A 20,704-nucleotide genomic window follows, 5' to 3' on the forward strand; every position below is an offset into this window, starting at 1 on the left:
TCATTGCAATATTTTTGCATAATTCTAGAAATATTACTGTGTAATATTGCAGCGAGAACATTTGTGCAATATTTCGGCAATATTGCAGCGAGAACATTTGTGCAATATTTCGGCAATATTGCACACGTATTGCCGTGCAATGTTGCATTGATAATTTTGTGGAAACATTGCAGCAATATTTTGAAGCGACTATGATTTTGACAAAGTTTGTCTATGGGGGTTCGTGGAGAGGGTTCTACGGTGTGTTTCTTTTAACTGGATACACTAGAATATCTCGTAGGCCGTTGAAGATATGAAAACAGTGCTTTTGTGAGAATTTTTTGTACATGAAATTGTGAAGGAAATTTGAAGATCAATTTAATTTTTTTAAATAGAGTAAGTACTATATTATATTTTCATGCGTGGAATGACACTGGGTGGAAGTTGTAGTATACACCTAGTGTTACAAAACACTAATGGGGTTTGTCAAAATGAACCTTCGTTTTAGAAAAATTTCAGTTTAAAGTTTTGCACGGTAGGAATAGTTTAAATACGTCTACGATGATACAGGTCTACGGTTCGAATCCCCCTGTGTCCAGGGTTACCCGGAGAATATCCTATCGTAGCGACAAGTGACAGGGTAAGGTGACGTCACATAGAGCTATTATATGTATATACAGGATGTTCCACTACAGGTGGGAGAAGATTTAATTGGCGATTCTAGACACCAAAATAAGACAAAAATCAAGAATAACGTATTGCGGTTGAGGCTTCGTTTGTTAGCTATAAGCGTGTAAAGATATGACCAAAAGCAAGCAACCCGAGTGCAGCGGTACACGCGGGGCACGTGATTCTGCGACACTTAATCTAAAAGTAAAGAGTATCGTTGAATTACACCACACCTCCCAACATGCTAAAATCCATTGTTTCCATTATATCCACTGCAGTATATTGTGTTATCGAGACACACACACAGAAAATACATAAAACACACCACCAAAAAAAAAAAATAATTGAAATCTTTTGCACCAAAACGTGTACAAAAATTAAAAAAAAAACACAAATATACCCGCACTGAACACGAATAAAAATCAGATTTACACGTAGGCAGACAATTGAAACTGATAACTCACAATGATTGTCTACATCACGATGTGTCGATGCTCGTTGAAATAAATTTTATTAATATCGGCGGAGCTAGGTTGAATATGAGGATCATCAAACCGAAAACAGTTGAATGAGTTCATTTGTACATACGCTTGCTTGGTTGATGTACTGCGTTCGAAGAAGTTGGAGAGACTGGCGTCTTCGTTGGTGAACTTAACAGAGTTCCCTTAAGGGGGCAGACCACTGTAACGGTCCGAAATGTAACAGTGTTTTCGGGAATTTATTTCAACCAAACAACGCAAGTAAATCAATGTATTGCTTAGTATAGTTAATAATGTACATATCGAAGGGTCAGAAATTTTTTTTCAATCAAATTCATAAATCCGTTTCCTGTATACTCTTCGTCAAAATGTGCGCTGCGGCAAAATCGGGCTTGTCGCGTTGACAGTGCCCAGGCCATATGGTTAATCCGAATTCAAAAGGACAAAAATATTTAGAAACTAGAAGCCTACCTCTATTACATGACGATAAAAAATGTAAAAATCGCAAAATATTACAAAATGGCGCACTACTGAAAAAAATCATGTTTTCGGGGTACAAATTGCGGAAATATTGATAAAAAAATAGAAGCAGGTCGTTGATTGAAAAAAAAAACTGATCGTCATGTAATAGTGACGGGTTTTTCGTAGAATAAATGCCCTTGATCATGTCAATTGGATGTATAGTTTTCTCTGTAGACTGTCAACGCGGTTGAAAAATGTCATTCTGAGGAAAACGCGTTCAAATTTCCGCTCGGCTCAAGTCGCGCGCTTGACACCGCTTCACGGAAAATACTATATCTCCGTCAATTTTACGAATTTCTTCATAAAATTTGGAGAGATCATTCTTGAAAAATACGTTTTTCGGAAAATGTGAAAAAGAAAAAATCGATTTTTCCGATTTTTTACAGTGGTGTGCCCCCTTAAATTGATACAGAGAAAATTTAGAGAAAGTATTTTCAAAGTGTAATAAACAGGAAAAAAGTAACTGCACCGTCTGACACATCTGTGGTTATAAAGTAATTTGGGCTGATAGGCTCGTGCTTCATAAACGCGCATTTTGGTGCTTCTCGTAGTCAACATAACTCCGCCGATGTTAAATTATTTTAAGGAGCATCGACAAATCGCAAAGTAGAAACACTTTCAGTTGACCCGCGAATTTACGTCAAAAAGTTACTTCAAGTTTATTTATTAAGAGTCATTAGTTTCAATTGTCTGAATTCGTATGAACCTGTTTCTTTTTCCTGACAAGTTTTAGTGTGGATAAATTTAATATTTTTTTTTTTTAAATTCATTTGCGGGCGTCATGTCAGTGCGGTAAACCCGCGTTATTTTTTAATTTCTGTTATACGTTTTAGTGCAGGAGATCTGAACCTTTTTTTTATTTGCTTTTATAGTGTTGTGATTCTGTATTTTGTGTGATTTCTGCGCATGTGTGTCTCGATAACGGAATTGACTACAGTGGATATAATGGAAACAAAGGATTTAGCGAGTAGGCAGGGCTGGTGGAATTCAACGATACCTTTCAATTTTGGATGAAGTGTCGCAGAATCGTGTGACTATGTCGAGAGTCATTGCGTCGCAGCTTCTTTGAGGTGAGTGACCCCGTGCGACAGTGACTTCGACTAACTTGACCTATCGCCTGACTTGCCCCGCGTGCACCGCTGCAGACGGATTGCCTGCTTTAAGACCAGGCCTGCCCGGTAAGGAGCCGAAGGCATCCTCAGGTTCCAGGATCCGGATAACAACAAAGCGTGGAATTGTTACCTTGCTAACCGATACGTGGGTTGCGAGAGAACTGCAAGAGTGTTAAGGGGTTATGCCTAGTCAGGCGGTCGAAAAGAGGCGAATATTTGTGAATTTTTTTTGAAGAAGCAGAAGCGTATATTTTTACAGAACTTTTTGCGCTTAAAAGAGCAACATTTAAAGAATATTTGGTAATTTTTTCGTAGAAAAATATTTACGTTTATAATAAAATAACAAGCGACATCCAAGAAGCATTTTTAAAAATTTGGTTTTGCGGTGAGCATTGCCATGCGGAACCAGATTATCTTAAATAAAAAAAAAAGATTTCGTTAGTACATTAATGTATCCTCAGGTTGACGGAGAGAATTTTCCGAAATATTAAGTTAAAACAAAATGGCAACTATTTAAAGTTGAAATCCTGATTTTTCCTGCAAAAATTACGCGAAAATGTTTTGTCATGTTGTTTTAACTTAATATTTCGGAAAATTCTCTCCGTCAACCTGAGGATACATTAATATACTAACGAAATCTTTTTTGTTTGTTGATTTTAGATAATCTGGTTCCGAATAGCAGTGCTCACCGCAACACCAAATTTTTAAAAATGCTTCTTGGATGTCGCTTGTTATTTTATTATAAACGTAAATATTTTTCTACGAAAAAATTACCAAATATTCTTTAAATGTTGCTCTTTTAAGCGCAAAAAGTTCCGTAAAAATATACGCTTCCGCTTCTTCAAAAAAAATTCACAAATATTCGCCTATTTTCGACCGTCTGACTAGGCATAACCCCTTAAAGAGGTCTTCGACTCTATACCGAGGCATATCTTTAAAGGTCGATTTACACTATACAGCACGGACCGACACGTACCGGCAACGGAGCGGTCCGTCACCGGCACGACAAAACATTGTAACATGCGTTTTAAATGCGACTGTTTACACTATCCGGCACCGACCTGCAACGTTCCGTGTACGGCACGAACCGACGCCGGTCGACATGGTCGCGAAGAATGTTTTGCCGGTTCGTGACGGTCCCTGTCGAGACGTGTCGTCGCTGGTCTGCCAGTGTGAATCAGTAAACGGCAGAGACCGCATGCAGCAGAGGATGAATTCCGAAAAATTGATAGAGCAAGTTAAGTTATGTGTGCCGTTGCATGCAATGGACCATCCTAAATACTGCGATAGGGGGTTCGGTAATTATTTACTTTAGCGATTCCTCACCGATTTTGATGAAATTGGGATATGTTGTAAAACTCCACATAACCTGACCAAACACTAACCCAAATTATAACACCAAAGCAAGAAATTTAAAAAATATTTTTGCGAATATCTCGGAAACTAAGACCGAGCAGCGGCAACATGTATAGGAAAAAGTTGCTCAGAATGTAGAGTTTTACAACATATCCAAATTTCATGAAAATCGGTGGGGAATCGCTAAAGTAAATATTTACGGGGGGTTCAATCGATTCTAGCAGTTCAAAAAATTTGCATTGCAGCATTATAAGTATTGATAAAACTTATCGTCGTATTTTAGTAACTCTTTGAATAAAATCCAATACTCTCCTTCGACTTTTATCATTTTTAATATTGGATGTACCCAAATTTTATCTCGCTTTTTTGCTCTTTTGGCTGCGGCATCCTCTTCGTCTAAAAATAAGGCTAGAAGAATCAATTTCTCGTCACTGTCTGATCCGCTCATTTCGACTGCTAAATGTCGATTTATATTATCCGTTCAGACACGGAACGTCACGGAACGTTTCGGTTCATACAAATATTGTTGTGGGTTATTGGATACGAATGTTTATATGCAGCGTCCCGATCAGTTACAACACGTTACGCTTCGGGCATACGACGATTGACATTCTCGAAAAGAATGTTTTGACTGAAACGATGCGTGAGTGAAGTTGTCGGAACGTGTTTGAACGGAGACTCGTATGATATGTATCTAGTTCAGACAGAATCTGAAACGAAGACCCCTATACCATCAGTTCACGTTCGGCAACTGACGCCTGTCGCCTGTCGTTGCTGAATGTGAATTGATGGTATAAACACTACATCGTTGTTGTCTGAACCGAAACGTTCCGCAACGTTCCGTGCCTGAACGGATAATATAAATCGACCTTAAACGTGAACTGCCGCACTGTTGCCGGAGCAGTGTAGACGCATGCATAACATTACGTGCCGGTGAGGGACCGCGACGTTGCCGGTACGTGTCGGTTCGTGCTGTATAGTGTAAATCGACCTTAACGCTTATAACTTACAAACGAAGCCTCAACCGCACTATCGTTATTCTTGATTTTCGTCTTATTCTGGTGTGTGAAATCCTCCCTTTAATTTTCTCCCACCTGTAGTCAAACAACCTATACATCAGCAATATTGCCGAAATGTTGCAGGAATAATTCCTGCAATATTGCACTAAGACGGACATAAATATATTGCTGCAACATCTCTGCAATATTTCGTGCAATACTGTAAATCTTACACCGCAATATTGCTGAGACATTACTGCAATATTATGTGCTGTATGCGTATTTAACCATGATGAAGCTCCGAAACACTTTGCAACTCGAAGTTACGGCAAAAGAAAGGAATGGTGACTATCTGATGGTCTGCAACTGGCATTACTCACTACAGCTTTCTCAATCCAGGTGAAACCATCACCGCTAATAAATGTTGTCATGAAATACATCAGATATTGCGCCTTAAACATTCAGCATTATTCAATTGAAATGGTCCAATACTTTTGCGCGATATTGCCCGACCATACAGTGTAGAAATGACGCTGTAGAAGTTGAAAGAATTGGGCTATGAAACTCTACCTCATCTTCTATACTCACCAGACCTTTCACCAAGAGACTACTAACCCCTTCAAACATCTCGACAATTTCTTGCAACAGAAAATTCCCAAAAACCAAGCTGCTTTAAACACCTTTAGAGATTTCATTGCCTCTAGAACTTTACAATTCTACTGTAATAGCATAATGAAACTCGTATGGCAAAAATGTACAGATCTCAATGGTTCTTATTTTGATTAAAAAAGCTTATTGTGAGCTGAGTAATGTTACTTTAAATTTTCTAGTATAAACACGCAATTTATTTTCGGACAGCCTAAACAATAAAGGCCAAAGGCATGAAAACAGACGTTCTAAGTTTTCTGAAAGATACGGGACACTTTTTTATGACAATCTATAGCCTCTAATATTTATTATCGTCTTTCAGAATCCTTTAAAACTTAATCAACGTCTGACATTCATATTCAAACTGATTTAAAGACCACGTTGTAAAAAAAAAAAAGATAATTGAAACAGTTGGGGAAATAACCAAAAATGTCACTTACCGAAATATTCTTATTGAAACTAGTACAGAGTGTTTCAGTACTGCTGGTACAACCGTGGATAGGGTGATTCTACATGTAATTTCTTTTCTTGAGGCTTTATGTTCGAGAAAATCGAATATTCTTCGAGTACGAGTGCACTAAACACGTGCACTTAACGTGTCGTTACAAATAACATTAATATCATACGTAATGTTGATTCCTTATAAATATAATGTGCCATTATCTATCTCTGTCTGTTGAGAGTGGGTTTATAAATGAAAATGAGACATAAGGTCCCAAATAAAAAAAATTTATTCTATATTTTCGACTTATTTTTTCATGTAGAATTACCCCCTCCTCAGATGTACTATCAATGCTGGAACACTGTGTATACATAGCTTAACACTTTGAGCGCTGCAAGATTTAGCGAAATACAAGATTTAGGGATTGTTTTTTCCAATCCGCCCATCTATATTTTCTATTACATATATACATCTTCAGGAGAGTACTGCCAATTCATCATGTGTATACATGTATGGGCAAGAGTTCTAATAAAAATGACTCCAAATGCCGACCTCACCAAAATTAATTTTAATTATGTGAAATATGAATTAGTACTGAATACCGCCAAGATTGCACACCGACATCTTAAAGACGTGGACCCAGACTTCAAGACGTCTTAAAGACGTCTGGTAAAGTCCTGATGATGTCCATATTCACAATACTATACCTAGATAGCATACAGACGTCTAAAGACGGCTAAAAGACGTCTAAAGACGGCTAAAAGACGTCCAAAAGCCGTTCAGACCTAAAAGTCGTTTTAAGGACGTCCAAAAGACGTCTTAAGACAGTTGTCTCAAAGACGTTTTAAGACAGTCGTCTAAGAAACGTCGTTACGACGTAATTTTTGTACGTCGTGAATTTTTGACGTCCGTATTTGTAAGTCTTCAAGACGCCTAAAATAAGGTCGTAAGACGTTCAGACCGATAACACACCAATTAACTGAGAAAAATTGACGTCTTAAAAACATGGTGTGCCTTCTGGGCGTAGGCCAATTTTGCATTATGCATAATTAGAAATAGTCCGAAAGCGACCAGGTTTCAACTGATTTTCATCAGGAGAATGTCAGCAATTTATTGGTACATACTACTTGCACGAAGATGTAATGTAGAATATAGAAATTATTATAACAAAGTAGATGACTCATCGAACTACCGTGTAAAGGAAGTGTCGGTCAGATGGAAAAGTGTATGTACAGTAATCGCCCGTTATGAGTTCGTTTCATCCGTCCGTTGAGAGTCCGGTGACTATCCCCACCATTTCTTGGAAGCCTGCGGACGAGAGTGGGAGAACCGGACAACGAGCGAGAGGAAACGAAAGGGTCGACACAGCCACTGGCCGCGCGGAACCATGTCCGCAACCCACTATGAGTCCGCCGCCAGCCCCGTTCGACGGACTCATAACGGACGATTACTGTATACAGAGTAAGGATTGTAACCCGCCCGGAGCGGGTTACTAGTAACATAAGACAGTCTGGTTTAGACAACCACTTAACGTACTCTGGTCATCCGGCCGAAAAAATGAGCAATCTTTATGAATTTTTTACTCAATGAATAACAAATATAATCGTGCAAAACTTTTTAAATAATATTCATCACCTTGTGCCCTGCTCAATTTTTCGGCCAGATGATCAGAGTACCCCTTTAAGTGGCTGTCTGGACTAGACTGTCTTATGTTACTAGTAACCGGCTCCGAGCGGGTTACAATCCCTGATACAAAGCGAACTTCGAGCTTGGTTTGTTTTACAGTACACATTTTGGGAGTCTCGGACAATACTTTGATGCTTTCCAGAAATTATCGACGCAGAGACACGCCAAAACCGTGCAATGAATGCAAATTCCAAGGCTTCGAAACCCGCCAACGCCACTCACAGTGTTAAACTAATTTTGTAGTCTCTTTTTTAAAACTAAAAAATATTTCAAGCGAAAAAAAATGGAAGTATGCACTTGCTAGAAAAGTTATAATTTTTATAGATTGTGAAACGCATAGAATTTGGAAAAATTTCGAATACTAATAGAGAATTTAAACGAATTTTTTTTTGTCTGTAGTATCAACTAAACGCATCACAGTCAGTGTTCTGACAACTGAATGATTTTTTTATCATCTTATAATGAACAAATTGTTGTGTTAGTCAGTCAAAAGGTTTTTAAGTACTTTAATTATGACACAGTCGACAGTTAATATGAAAAAGTTATTGTAAAAGATTATTTCGGTGGCTGCAGATTTCGATTGTGTCAAATTTTTTTATTATCGAACTATAAGTGAAATAAAAAGCTTAGGATATTGAGATTAGAGCTTCGGTTATTTTTAAATAATTCGATAAACAATAATAAAACAACTACTGACTGTATACATACTGTGCGCGGCTGAGAAGATGGCAAGCGGAAGGAATGCGCGTCTGATTCGTTATATCCCGAATACCCCATAGTATGTACATATCGATTGTCCGTTATTGGTCGATGAAAAAGCATCGACGAATTGGATCATGCAACACCGCTAGGCTGATTCAGACACGTCCAGTAATTTAGCCGAGTAGCGAGTAATTTAGTAATTTACCATTGTTTTCCTAAGCTACTCGACTAAATTTTAGTGTCCGCACACGGTAAATTACTAAATTACTCGCTACTCGACTAAATCACTGGACGTGTCTGACCCAGCCTTTACCCGGAGTACACCCCCCTCTTGCCCCTATGCCGGCGGTTAGATATCTTCTCAGCCACGCACAGTAGTTCGATTACGAATTGTTAGTAGTAAATTGTCGATTCGGGTTGATGCCAGCAATAATGCCATGTCAGTACCAGCAGCAATCTCATGTAGGTATGATAAGCAAACTGTGGATGAATGTGAATCTCGAAAGTTGTAGTTTAAAAAAAAAAGTATTCTGTCAATAAGAAAATTGTACTCTTTAGAAGAAAACGTTTCTTTCGTTGAATTTGTATAAAACATCGAAGGTAAGTACTTCAAATGGTCACGACATGTAGGAAACCATATATTTTTCCTATAACATTGAATTTTTTAAATTATTGTAATTAACAGAAGTTCAATAATAAGAGATCGTAGTTATTATCTCGTGTTACAATCTACTTTAATTGATGAAAAGCTTACGCGACGAAAAAAGATAACGATAAAATATTGCACTACTATGAATTTAATGTGTGCGTGTAAAACAGTAAAGTTTTCGAAGAAGTTCTTCCTAACGACATTCTAAGAACAATATGCTAATAGGATTATTTAGCCAGATAAAATATGATGCTAAATATCCTGGGTGTAAAGAGGGAGAAAGGCGCAAAACCTTATTCCAGCCCCCACTTTTCGTACAAAAGAGGCAAAGAGACGAATTTTGGGACAGTTCCCGGGGTAAATCAGGCAGATGTATCGTCATTACCCCGGGCTGGTTAGACTGTGTCGCAGTCACACCGGGGGACGAGCGATAATCGAATGCCACTGTACCTCCAGGCCAGGAATTCCATCAGTACCCTGGGGACAAACAGAATGCGGCGTTGGTATTTCGGTGACATTGCAATCGAGTTCAAACCGGATGAAATATTATTCTGCCCGTTTATACACATAGTCGCCTCATCGATAGAGCAATATACAGGGTCATCGTTTTATCCTGCAACCAGCGCTCGCGCGAACTTGTAAAATGGCAACAGCGCCTCACGCATTCCACTGCAACCATGCACCGGCCCAGGTAATCGAGCCGCGCGCTTCGCTTTTGTGATCGGTTTCCCACTCGCACCCCAGATTACTGTAATGAGGTTTGAAAATAATGTCGACTGATCTCGTACCCGTCTCAATTTAAAAAATTTTAGCAACGACAGGGTTGACCGCGGCGTTATACCCGTGTACGGAGAGATTTTTCGCCACCTGCGTGAAAAAGCCAAAATAATGGCGCATTGTTCCAAAAAATGACATTAAGGGGTCATGCTCAGTCAGGAGGCCGAAAAAAGAGTGGTCTTTGAAAATTTTTTACTCAAAAGCTATAACACATATCTCAGAAAATCTTTTTTCCTTTTAAGGATTGCATCTAGTACCGTACATCGTAATTTTTTTATTTAAAAATATTTATCAATAACTAAGTTACGGTCCATCTTATCTAAAAAAAAATAGGCTACTGCGGTGACCACTGCTGCTCGAAAGTCGATCATCTGAAATAAAAGATTCAAAAGAATTTACTTATTATATTATATTATCTAGTATTTGAACGAAGGATTTTTCGAAATATTGATTTGGGAAAAATGGCTGATATTTAAAGTAAAAGTTTCAATTTTTATCATAAATCGTGCCTGATTTTCGTAAATTAAAAGAAAACTAAGCATCAGATAAAAAAATCCTTCGTTCAAATACTAGATAATATAATATAATAAGTAAATGCTTTTGAATTTTTTATTTCAGATAATCGACTTTCGAGCAGCAGTGGTCACCGCAGTAGCCTATTTTTTTAGAGAAGATGGACAATAACTTAATTATTGATAAATAGTTTTAAATGAAAAAATTACGATGCACGGTACTAGATGCAATCCTTAAAAAGAAAAAAGATTTTTTGAGAAATGTGTTATAGCTTTGTGGTAAAAAATTTCCAAAGACCACCCTTTTTTCGGCCTCCTGACTGAGCATCACCCCTTAACGGAAGCCGGTATAGGCGGTGGCGTTGAGTAGCTAAAACATTCAGACACAAAAATTCTGGAAAAAAAAATCAAACACCGCTACAATCAAAGACACGTCCCATTAGTTACCCCTTACGTCTGATCTAGGTATGTACTGCATTAACCGTTCGTGGTCACAACTTCTTACAATCACAAGTTGGTCACACGGGGTTCACTGTACCCCAGCGTCATTTTTTGAGTTACCATTTTCGTATTTTTGAATCTTTTAACTTTTCAGTGATAATTGTACGTTCGTAATACTTATACAATCATTGTCTAATAGTCTTTTTCTAGAAATGTAAATTTTGATATGATAAAATTTGTAGCTGAAAATGAGCGATTTTCCATGGTTGTGGGAAAAAAGCGACTTTTTAATTTTTTTTAAATTTTTTTTCTTGCGACAAATCTCCTTTGGAAGTCGTAAAGACACGACATTTTAACTCGAAAATTATTCTTGGGGTACAATACACCCCGCGTGACCACGAAAGGTTAAGGATAAAATCATAAAAACGAAAATCAGAACAATAGATTCTGAGGTCTGCAGAACTAACACATAATTGAACAATAATTTAATTTCTCAATTTATGAAAGTAATGATACAGAAACAACTAGCCTATTGTTTATCAACACCGCGAATTTTAAAAGCAGCATTAAATACAGTATCAAATAAACAGTTTGCAAAAGCTTTTTACAACAATTATGGTTAAAAAATTGATAGAACAAAAATTAAGTAAATGCAAAATATGTTAAATGATCCACCATTAAGAGGGAATATTTTTTTCTTATTTTTCGGCGCGAATTGCATTACAATATCTTTTAAAGTTCAAAAGTTATACGAAAAAGACCCCAAATTTTTCAATCCGGCCCGGGAAATTCTGAATAGCTCTTTGCGACGTTAATTTGAAAGAGACCACCCCAAAATTCTCGAAGCTCGGCAGTGGCGGATTTAACACAGCGGCCGATGTGCAATTGTAGCCTGGGCCCCCGCCCAGAAGGCCCCGCAGGGCCCCATCTTTAATAAAATTATAATTTTATCCAAACTATATTTTTTGTGTACTACTACACTAAGATCGTTTTTAGTAAATTAACTCTACATTTTCCTGAAAAATGTGCCCCTTCAGAAAGCCCCCTAGGGCCCCATCCTTTAAAAAAAAATCGATTTTATCCAAACTATATTTTTTTTCAGTACTACTACCCATAGCCCGCTTTATTAAACTACCTCTTCATTTTCCCGAAAAAAATGGGCCTCTCAGAACGTTTCCCACCTTTTTTCTTAAATTCGCCACTGGAGCTCGGGCATCACTGCTGTCCAGCGGTCGCTGGCAGCTCTCCGAACGCCGGGACGGTGCATAGTTGCAGTGGAATGCGTCCGTGAGGCGCTGTTGCCATACCACCTGTTCGCGCGAGCGCGGGTTGCAGGATAAAAGGCTGACCCTGTATTTCGCGACCACATAGATTCTATACTATATACAGAACGTGAAGGTGTCTTTTTTCAACGAAAAACTCATGCGAGAACAATTCATGAAATTGTTAAAAAATATTTTTGTCTCACTTAGTTAGCAAAGTAGATCCCACGTAATAGGTCAGTGTCGAATTAATCGTGAATCATGGATTACTCAAATGTAAAGCAATAAAACACTTACGGGTAGTCCAGGGTCCCCTCTTTCTCCCTTCGTGCCTGGCTGTCCTTGTGCGCCCTGTAATTACGAAGAAACTTGAAGAACATTATGTTCTACACGGTATCTATTTAAACAATACCGTTAAACTTGCAACCAGCTTAATCTATGGTCGAATGGTGAAATCGTAGCTTGATGCGTAGAAATTGGTGATCCGAAAATCATAAATATAACGTATGGTTAAACGGGTCACCCCGAGGATTGCTCACCTTCATGCCGTCTAATCCTGGAGGCCCCTGAAAGGTAGAGGAAACCGTGTCAGATTCGTCGAAGTCACCTGATGATTAATCAACATCGAGTGTGTCGACTCAATGGTAATTTATTGCTAAAGAATTTTATTAGATGCCCTTTGCACCATCAGTCACAGCAACGTTGTATCCTGCTAAGCTCCGTCAGGATTTCAAAATTCTATACTGATTCAATGAACTTTGCAAGTTGGAATTTCTAACTTCCAATAAAAGTTATGTTAAGTTTAGTTTACGCGGAACATAGCTTTGCTGTTTCTCTTTCTTTTGGTATGGTTCGCTGAATGTTGTTTGGAACATTCGCAACGAATCTTCCGAAAGAAAGAATGTTACGCATAATTTTAAAAGTTTCGTTCTTTTTTCTTATTTATATCAAAGTTTTCTCCTTTTGAATAATACACACTTGATAGGTACATTTCACATTTAATACTGGTGATGGCACATGAACATGATATTCTTATACTTTAAACTCCTCTTACGTGTGGACTATACATACGAAGTATTACGTATCAGTTTTAATGAAACTTTGCACAGAAATAAAGAGTGGAAAAATATTTTACCCATGTTCGACCGTTTACGTAGATTTATAGCTGCAAACTTCGTTTAAATAAGATGATTCTTTTCAAACAATAACAAGACGGAGTGGAGTGCAAAGCAAATAATTGGAAAAGGTATTGTGTAGTAGCAGCAGTTTTTCGTAAATATCTCGGAAACGAAGGTCGAGCGGCGGTAACATGTATAGGGAAAAGTTGTTCAGAATCGTGTCCCCGACAACATATCCAAAAATCATTGAAATCGGTGAGGATGGAAAACTTCTAAATCCTCAAACTATTTGCTCATGAAACATCAACTCTGGTCACTTAACTATTGTCTTGCTTAAGACACCTGAACCCATAAACACTATTCAACTACCGAAACACGATTTTCATGCAGACAATCGACCATGGGTGAAATATTTTTCGAATCTATGCCCCTCTACAATGTCTCGCCAAAATCGGCCAGTAATTCTTTATGTATGTAGTTCCCACCTTAAGTAAGCGTCCTACACTTTCTGAAACGTTTTAGTTCACGGTCAACAATAAAGTTTCAAGGCTTCGTTGCAACGAGACATTTTTATAGCTTGTTTAAGAGCAAGGCAGGAATACATCTGACGGGCGTTTGGCAAAGGGGAAGATAGAAGTAGCTTAATTAAATTTAAAAAAAAAAGAAGAAAACACAATGACGTAACGATCCAACAATTACATCACCGTCGTGGTTGCAGCAAATTAACACGTGTTAATTTTCCTTTTCTTTTATAATCACGTTACAGTCAATCTTTTGCGAAGGACGCAGACGCACGGATAAAATAAAGAAGACCAAGAAGAAGAAGAAGAAGAAGAAGAGGAAGAAGAAAAAGAAGAAGAAGAAGTATTAGGGGTAGCAATAGTGGTTAACAATGTACGTCGGATCGCAGCCGGAGCAAAATGCAAAGCGGTAAGTTCACTACGAAGTGTGTGAAGCATTAAATTTCGAAGGGCATCATGTAAAAGCAATGGACACAGGCACATGCACATTCTGTTTATTATTGGGACAATGTAAAACAAAATCGTTAGAGTCGGAGTATTCATATACGCAATTACGTTGTCGTGTTCTTCTCTGGGATTTTCTTTTGTTAGTTACCGAGGCGTGCCACTTTACAATCAGTACACATGTACGCACACGCGAGATGTCATATGCTCTTCCGCATACATTTACGTTCGTTTGTAATCATGCATGTATTTATGTATCTCTGCACACACCCACACACCCACCCACCCACTCACCCACATATGTATACATATATACATACATACGTATACATAAATTATACACGCACATATGTATCGACCAGTCACTTCCTTGTTTATTATTGTATATATGTGCACGTGCATGGATATAGCTATCCATGTTTTTTTTTTTTTTTTGGGTACACATTCACATGTATAGCGTATGCTTCACTCGCATTAACGTTACCACTAAAGAGCTTTAACGATACGAGAACTCCACGCTGTCGCTTGTCCCGTTATCCTATTAAAACTATCCGCATTATTTATTCTACGTTCTTAGATTAGGCTGTGCACAAGGGAGCTATCGCACTTTTCCGTCAGGGGTAAAACATTGTTATCATCGTTATTACGGCGTCGATATTATTCTACACTGTACAACTTTGTACTCTCGTACTCGATCGTATTGATGTGAACGGCACTCTGCATGCTGCAAGTGGCTAGACTCACAAATAAGGGTATTCGTTCACTCGCATTTGCAGACACTTAAATATATCGTAGGTTAATAAACGTATCCGTCACTGCGAGCAAGATTATGTGTTAGACCTTGACTTAATTTCTATTTCGTATTAAAAGTTGCAATTCTTTTCTCACAATATCGGAACTTATCTTGCAAGTCTTTTTCAAGCTCGGTGTCGATGTTTTGCCGACAATGCTATCAATTATTCAACAGAATCGTGCGCGTGGTTATTCGTATGGGAACATTTTACAAACAGTACACATTCCTTGAAAAGAATTAAATTATATGTGACGTCAACTAAGCTCTCCTAAATACTACACCAAGTCAGACCGTATCGTATTGTAGGACCAATGTATTTATGACTGTGCTATGTCATTAAAAAAAGTCTTCCTAGTGTGAAACGAATAATTGCTAACGGCTTTGAAACTATCAAATTACTGTACATTTTGCTACCTTAGAACTTATGGCAAATAATTGCAGCATTTAAGAAATAAGTACCTAATGTTTTCTGTAAGTAATTCGAGGATAGCTCCTTCTAGGAAAAATCCATTCATTCATATTACAGATTTTCGAAAGAACATAGAAAATTATGGGACAACATTTCTAATACGTAATATGTAACAGAATTTAAGGGCGTTAATTTAACAGAAACGTATGCATTATCCAGTCGATAACTTGTCTTACACTTTTAATGTCGACCTAGTTAAACATGATCCGCGATTAGTATTTACGTTATTATTTTAGTCGTAATGATAAGTCACCGAAATATGAAATGTATTTATCTTATTTTCCATTTAAAATCATTTGTTTAAGTATAGTCACGTTATTGATCGTGACGTTGCTAAAGATAAAAAAAATTATAAAAACGTTGATGCATGCTTCTCTTGTAAATAGAATAGCTGTGTCATAAAAATAATGTATTCACTTGCGAATCCACCGTAAGCGATATTCCTTACAACATTTAGGAAAGCACAATAACGAAATGATTTGAAATAAAAAGCCTGGATAGATTAATGAAATAAATGCTTTAAACGCGGGGCGTGAAACAAGCAACTTTGGAGCAATTGTAAATTCAATAATACTTGCAAATGTGTATACGGTTAGATTAACATTTTTTACAGGTCCGAAAATCATTTGAATTTAAGTAAGTAAAGAGATAAGTGAAAATGCTTTCCCCTTTACTTCATTCCGGTAGATCCGTGCTGCCTGATTTCCAGTGGTTTGTTAACTGAAAATTAGCATGTCGTTGAGAGCCCCAATTACATCCCTTAATGGCACAATAGGGTCATGGCTTTATAAGGTTTTTACCGACTGCCTGTAACTTCGCCAAAGTGATCCTTTGCAGTTACTTTCGTCGCTTATCTTGCTCTGTGATGAATCAGTTCATAATGCGTATGCGGAACATTATGTAAGAACAAATGTCGGAGTATGTGTAATGGAGAAAAAGAATCATGACAAATGGTTGGAATATTACCACGTGCGAGGAATGCTATGAGTGATTTGTTATTAAGTACGAAGCGGTGAGTTATAATTTAAAGGAGGAATAGCGAAGATTGGGACTCGAAAGAACCTAAGGAAGAGAAAAAGAACTGAACAATGAATGAACACAGTGGAGGTTGTAAGATACTTAATCAAAAGTACATAAAGGGTAAACGAAATTTGTAAAATACACTGAGAAAAAATGTACATGAGCGAACTATAAATATTATTGATTATTCCTGATACTTCCTAATGTATCGGGAAAACTGTACAGGCAGTAAATAAAATTGCTTCACTATGTAGGAGAGTACATATTTCCGTGTAGACGGTCGACTGAAACTGTAATGGTATAGCTGTCACTGCCCTGATAACCATCTGTCTCCAATCTGACATCAGATTGGGAGCAGGGTCTGGCACGAGAGCGCAGAATCTGACGTCAGAACTGCAGCAGTCTGTGTCCGTATTTGGCTGCGTTCTGATGTGCAGAGCCTGAGGTGCAGTGCCTGATGTCAGATGGACAGCAGATCGACAGCAGATTGACAGCAGATTTCGCCGTCTGCTAGGCACAGCAACAGCGCCATCTGTAGGCAATTGCTTGGTAATTCTGGACCTCAGATGGCGCTGTTGCTGTGCCTAGCAGACGAAATCTGCTGTCCATCTGACATCACGCACTGCACCTCAGGCTCTGCACATCAGAACGCAGCCAAATGCGGACACAAACTGCTGCAGTTCTGACGTCAGATTCTGCTGCCAGATCTGGCTATCAGGGTGTATAGTGCCTATCCTAGATATAGTGACTTAGGTGTGAAGTCCCTCAGCAGGGTCTTACCCGACACTCTGCTGGGTACTGGCCGCTAAACGTGCCCCCCTACTACTGTATTTAGAGAAGACCAGGACAAAACCGGGGCCCTAACAGAAAATAAAACAGAAATTGAAGATACGGTTTATCATTAATAAAAGACATCAATAAGCTTTGATTAATTATTACATTGATTCATAAATTCTCCATTACTGTTCTAATGCAGTACATATATCTTACTAAAATGTATTTGTATTTAATATGAGACGATTTTTAATAGCCAGTAGCAAACCTTAATTGCTGTCTTTCAATAATGATAAACCGTATCTTCAATTTCTGTTTTAATTTCTGTTAGGGCCCCGGTTTTGTCCTGGTCTTCTTTAAATACAGTCCTGCAAGAGGTAGTAGGGGGGCACGTTTAGCGGTCAGTACCCAGCAGGGTGTCGGGTAAGTCCCCGCTGGGGGACTACACACCTAAGTCACTATACCTTGGATAGGCACTACAACTGTAATTGAAAAATCTTTTAAGAAGAGATCTGCTTTTTGTCTTTTGTGTAACTTTACAATGCACAACGCTAAGTATATTCGGTTATTTTAATACACATTTTTTTCTCAGTGTATGTGTACAATATGTTAATAGGACGGATGGTAGAGCAATCATTTGCTAAATATTATGTTGCATAAATAAGTATACAGCACCGATGTAATGCGTATCTGCATTTCGATATCGAAAAAGCATCGAATGATTTACTAGTACACGTTAAGTGTTTATGGAAGACACTTGTTTCTCCCGGAACTTCACCCTTGTCACACATTAACACAAAACTCATAAATCGAAATCAAACAGTTATAGTTTTACGTTTACAGCACTTTACACGCGTATGTACCTATTACGACATAAGTACAGTCTCCTGAATCGTTTGAGATTAATACACATACAAGACACAACTTGCTCGCTTCTTTCCTTTGTATCTACTTCGTTCGAATAATGAACAATTTCTGTCGTGGGAAAAGCTGTCCTTTAGTGCCAAGAATTGCGTACGAAAGTGAATATCGTAACGATGCCTAATCTTGACAACGGATAGTCCTTCTGGCTTTCTATCGCCGCCGTTCGTCCTCGAAATATCGTTAATAGCTCCCAATCGACAACAAGTGATGAAGCTATTAAATCCATTAGCCGATACCTGGAGAGGCTGTAACCCCGAGAAACGTCCCGAAAGCGATTTACTAACACTTATACTCGCAATTACATCTTATCGGATAAACGCTAACGACATTACTGTACGCTGTCACGTGTGGAATATCGGAAACTTCTGGCAAGTTTCATCAATGCGAACGGATATTTCTTCGAGGTATTTGCATTGCCTATGTGTTATCTCTCGGATCCATTTTCTCTATGATCTTTATATGCGTGCTGTTTAATAATTATTCAATCATCACCGTTCGTTTATGTACAACAAACGACACGAGAGAACACATTTCAGAGGCAACCAAGGATTTCGTTGAGGACACGAAGAAGAACGACGCCTCGTCGTGAAAGCGACAACTGATTACACTGGTAGTTAGTGAATGGCTATCAATGAATCAGCAGCGAGACCAAATAACGATGACGTTAGGAGCGAGAGGGCCGCGTTCTTACCATGACACCAGGCTTCCCGGCATCCCCGGGTTTTCCAGATTCTCCTCTAAGTCCCATGGGGCCCTGTAAATATATAAATACCTCGAATCAGCGATTCGACTACAGTGTTAGAGAAATGAACAGGGTAGAGCGAAATTCATGGTACAATCGAAAACAGGGAAGATTCTTCGTGCAAAAAGACACTCAGAGTATGGAATAAAAATTTCTCCCGCGAGATTGCGCTTCTGAAAAAAATTCACTTTGAATGCTTGCTAAGTGCGCATTCATAATTTGTACCTATATGTTAGTGTATGTAAGCATCGACCATAACGCGATTCTCATACCAGTAACAGATTTTTACAGGTCGTTTACTGTTTGATAGGTATGTTGAAAATTATATTTGGATCAGTTATGGTCGCAAAATACTTTGACCTCTAAAATTGTCAGATTATACAGTTTCTAGTTATGGAATGAATTTTAACATTTTGAGTGGCGTCGTCCTGTTTCCATGCCAAGGAATTTCCATCCTGTGCACTGCTTTGGCGTGCTTTACCATTCTGAATGGCGCATGGTTTTGAACAATATTCCTTTAAGTCGGTCAGACATTTCCCAGCCATTGCCTCTGTTGGGAATGCTTTGCGCGAAGCATAGAAAGCTGACTCTTTGCTCGGTTGTTTTCGAAATAAAGACTCAGGGATTCTCGGACACTACTTTTGACGCTTTCCAGAAAATAATTCAAAGTATTATGCAGTTTCTGGAAAGCAGCGGAAGTAAGTATCGTCTAACAAATGAAAATAGGAGAAATGATATGAACCAAGTTGCGGCGGGACTCGACCCACACACCAAAAATAACGAAGATCCGTTAGGCGGCCAGCTTATCTATTCCACCACTGCAGTTCGTTATTAGTACCGCTTACAGTAGAATAAATACGGTAAACTATTAACCGTTTACGCACTCTACGCCCAAAACGATATATCATTAGCTTCAGTATTTGAAGCACCATCACCCTGCAAAAGCTCATAAAAACAGCGTCACGTTTTGAGCGCTGTCTTTGCAAGAGTCCCCGAATGTTTCGTCTGAAAACAAACCGAGTCCAGAGTACGCTCTGTACTTTGTAGCCTGAGCGACGATTCACTAGCGCAGCAGTCGAGCCTCCAATGAATTATCTGTTACTAAAAATTTTAGTTTCTGTATTTTTTATTAGATCTTCATGATAGTATCGCCAATAAATTGGCGAGATTCGGGTGATGAAAGTGGGTCCAAACTCAACCTCAGTCGTACTACTTTCAAACACACATAATGGACAAATTAGCCTACAAAATTCAGAAGTGATTCCAAGTATGCTACGGCACGGGTGTACAGGAATTTCTCGATATACGGAACGAAGTTTTCGTTCCGTACAAGAAAATGCTTATCCCCTCCAAGTAGGGGAGTCCCTTGGAACCAGTCAACCGTCAAAACGTACGACCTGCTGCCTTAAAGTAAGGAACCGGCGGTTTATATCGGTGAGATGACAAAATCTGGCCCCGTACACGATATCAGGAATCTCCTATGAAGGAGTTACTGTACAGCGAATTCGTACAAACTTGGAGTCAAAATCTATATAAGGGTGTTCGGAAACAGGTGTCAAAATCTTTAAGGGCTGATGCTACATGCCAAAGTGAGGCGATAATTAAGAATGACGAAATTGCGTTTGTGGCTTCGTTTCCGAGTTTATAATTGTTGAAGAAACGCGT

At 38.5% G+C, this 20,704-nt stretch overlaps 1 protein-coding gene across 21 annotated transcripts in view; it reads right to left on the reverse strand.

Annotated features, from left to right (window-relative positions):
* The window catches only part of LOC143373925 (uncharacterized), a 476,822-nt gene that overhangs the window by 10,676 nt on the left and 445,442 nt on the right, over positions 1 to 20,704 (reverse strand). For 18 of the 21 annotated variants that reach the window (XM_076821632.1, XM_076821639.1, XM_076821648.1 and 15 more), the window contains 4 exons: positions 18,989 to 19,051; positions 12,774 to 12,800; positions 12,532 to 12,585; positions 9,693 to 9,719 (listed from right to left, as the gene is read on the reverse strand). In XM_076821632.1, coding sequence (XP_076677747.1) covers positions 9,693 to 9,719; positions 12,532 to 12,585; positions 12,774 to 12,800; positions 18,989 to 19,051 — 171 coding nt within the window. Of the gene's footprint in view, positions 1 to 9,627; positions 9,720 to 12,531; positions 12,586 to 12,773; positions 12,801 to 15,809; positions 19,052 to 20,704 lie in introns of those variants that run through there. The other 3 variants (XM_076821645.1, XM_076821647.1, XR_013086560.1) reach the window with 2 other exon arrangements.

Source organism: Andrena cerasifolii, chromosome 10 (assembly GCF_050908995.1).
Source record: "Andrena cerasifolii isolate SP2316 chromosome 10, iyAndCera1_principal, whole genome shotgun sequence".
Classification (NCBI taxonomy): Eukaryota; Metazoa; Arthropoda; class Insecta; order Hymenoptera; family Andrenidae; genus Andrena; species Andrena cerasifolii.